This window comes from Mytilus californianus, unplaced genomic scaffold (genome assembly GCF_021869535.1).
Source record: "Mytilus californianus isolate M0D057914Y unplaced genomic scaffold, xbMytCali1.0.p SCAF_22, whole genome shotgun sequence".
Lineage (NCBI taxonomy): Eukaryota > Metazoa > Mollusca > Bivalvia > Mytilida > Mytilidae > Mytilus > Mytilus californianus.
The window spans coordinates 7,427,437-7,429,889 of record NW_026262671.1 but is presented as its reverse complement, the minus strand read 5'-3'; the positions used below and the strand labels follow the sequence as shown (position 1 = coordinate 7,429,889).

Here is a 2,453-nt window from a genome sequence, read left to right as displayed (position 1 = left end):
GCATGTACTGTAATTTACATTTAAATTTTATAAATATAAAACTGCTTACGACAATTTATTTACATGTCATTGTACATATTTTTCAGAGTTATCAATTGACATACAAGCTTCTCGTAACAAGAATACTTAGTTATAAGTGATAAGCTCAGACAGACTGAAGAGGACAGCAGAATCTTTAGTGACAACAGGAGTATCAATTCTTATAGTTTTGCTATATTTTGGTCACGGATACTTTACAATTACAATTTGATAATGAAAATGGAATTATTATCCAGCTCCAACCTTTTGGGTTAGTTAAACAACAGTTGTACAACTGGTCGTACATGATGTCGTCTGCTCTTCCGATAAGCGAATCAGGTCTCAATAGTACAACTTATTCCTGGATGTCTACAACTTTTGACCAATGGAATATGAACGTTACAAGTTCTTTTAATAATATAAGTGGTTTTAACAACGATTTTCCGAACGCAACTACGTTTGTTGACTATAGTTTTCTGTTGCCTTCGTTTATATACGTGTGTTTGTTGTTATTGATTGGATTGCCTGGAAATGCACTTGTTATCTATGTTTATCTATTCAAATGGCCGAAATCAACATCTCGTGTTTTCATTCTCGCTCTCGCGACATACGATATGATAAATTGCACAACATCAATGCCTACTGAACTGGTCATTTTGATGAATTTCGCACATTTTGACTATCCTGTCTTGTGTAAAATTTCTAGATTTTTAACAGGATTGATTAACAATACAACAACATTTCTGTTAGTCGTGATAGCAGTGGATCGATTTAAACGAATTTGCCGACCGCACAACAAACATATCACTCCAAGATTAGGGAAAAAGTTAGTATTCATTGGGACCATTTTTGGATTATGCACTAATTGGCCAATGCTAATACTTTACGGCACGATGACAATTCCGGGTGGGAAGACTTGTTTGATAGAGGACGAAATGTTAAAGACCAATTATCCAATATATTTTGTTTTGTTCTTATTATTAGGACACTTTGTAACGGATTGCATTCTTATAACTCTGTATGCCTTTGTCGGTAAAGCAATATGGAACAGGAGACAGATCCTGAAGTCAACTAGTGTAAAAGTTCCGAATCAGGAAATATCTCAAAGTAGTTACACAGTAGATGACCTTGACTCAATTGAACAAGAACAGAAGCGAACTCGACTTGCCTCATTTGTATTTTGGAATCGAGTTTCAGATGAATTTCGAAAACGGAGTAACACAGCAGATAAACTTAAACCAAAGAATAATCGACACACTCCACAAAAGAAGTCTACGTCACTTTTTCGACGAGCTCTATCAAAGATATCTTTAAAAGAACAAGGCAACAAAGCTCGTGTAGGCAAGACGACTCTGATGTTATTTTTGGTAACTGTTGTTTTTATAGTTTCGTTCATTCCGTATACTGGAATGGTAATTCTGCGGTACGTAAATCCGGTATATGTGTTGACCCTTTCATTTACTGGGAAGTGTATTTATCAAATGACCTTAAGGTCTTATTTGTTAAACAGTGTGCTGAACCCTATTGTCTACTGTTTTGTGAGTAACCAGTTCAAAATTAAGTGCAAAAGGGCTTTTAAACAAATATTTTGCTGTGGAAATTCAAAAAATCCTAATTCAAGGTCTGTGTCAGGAGCACACAGTGGAAACGAACATACCGAAATGAAATCAAAAAAAGGTTCAAAGTAGTCAACCTTTTCTTACAGATGTGATTAGTAATACACAAAAGTAATAAAGAAATTGCTACAATTTTTTTTTTTTGCGTTAGGATTAATTCAATGCATTATTAGTTCATTTAAGGTGGTACCAAACAAATTGACTAAAATTCATTTGGCTCGTTTAATTTCATAAATTATGACAAAATATTTACTTTGATCCTTTTTCAAAAATATAAAAATTTCAAAAAACTTGAACCACACACTTTATCGGAAAAATTTCATTGGATATATAGCAGTTTGACAAACACTGATTTTGATCATTGAGAAGCTTACTATTTCCTTAACAATAGAACGTGATTAAAACGTTCAGCTGAGTTTTACAGAGTTATCTCCCTGTATTGTTATGATCCACCTTAATACCGATCCTTGCATCTTCCGACGCTTAACTATCTGCATTTTTTGTTAAATATTTAAACAGCTTGCAAAGAACACCAATCAACTATTTAAACGGCTTGCAAAGAACACCAACCAATTATTTAAACAGCTTACAAAGAACACCAGTCAACCATTCTTGCATCTTCCGACGCTTAACTATCTGCATTTTTTGTTAAATAAAAAACAGCATATACTAAATTCTGTAGGTCTGGAGCGAATTTCTGGATTGACCTTCATCAGGAACACTCAAATCTAAACATTTGAAAGTCATTGATGTATTAATACGTAGAAACGTTAAGAGCAAGATGACCGAACAGGACTTCAAAGGAATAGTCAAATTCTA

At 33.9% G+C, this 2,453-nt stretch overlaps 1 protein-coding gene across 1 annotated transcript; it reads left to right on the top strand.

The window, feature by feature from the left end:
- Nucleotides 1-302: 302 nt before the first annotated feature.
- Nucleotides 303-1,764, top strand: LOC127732211 (somatostatin receptor type 2-like). Its single transcript, XM_052241294.1, has one exon. The coding sequence runs from the start codon at nt 324-326 to the stop codon at nt 1,704-1,706; it is 1,383 nt and encodes a 460-aa protein (XP_052097254.1). The 5' UTR covers nt 303-323; the 3' UTR covers nt 1,707-1,764.
- The last annotated feature ends 689 nt before the right edge of the window (nt 1,765-2,453 follow it).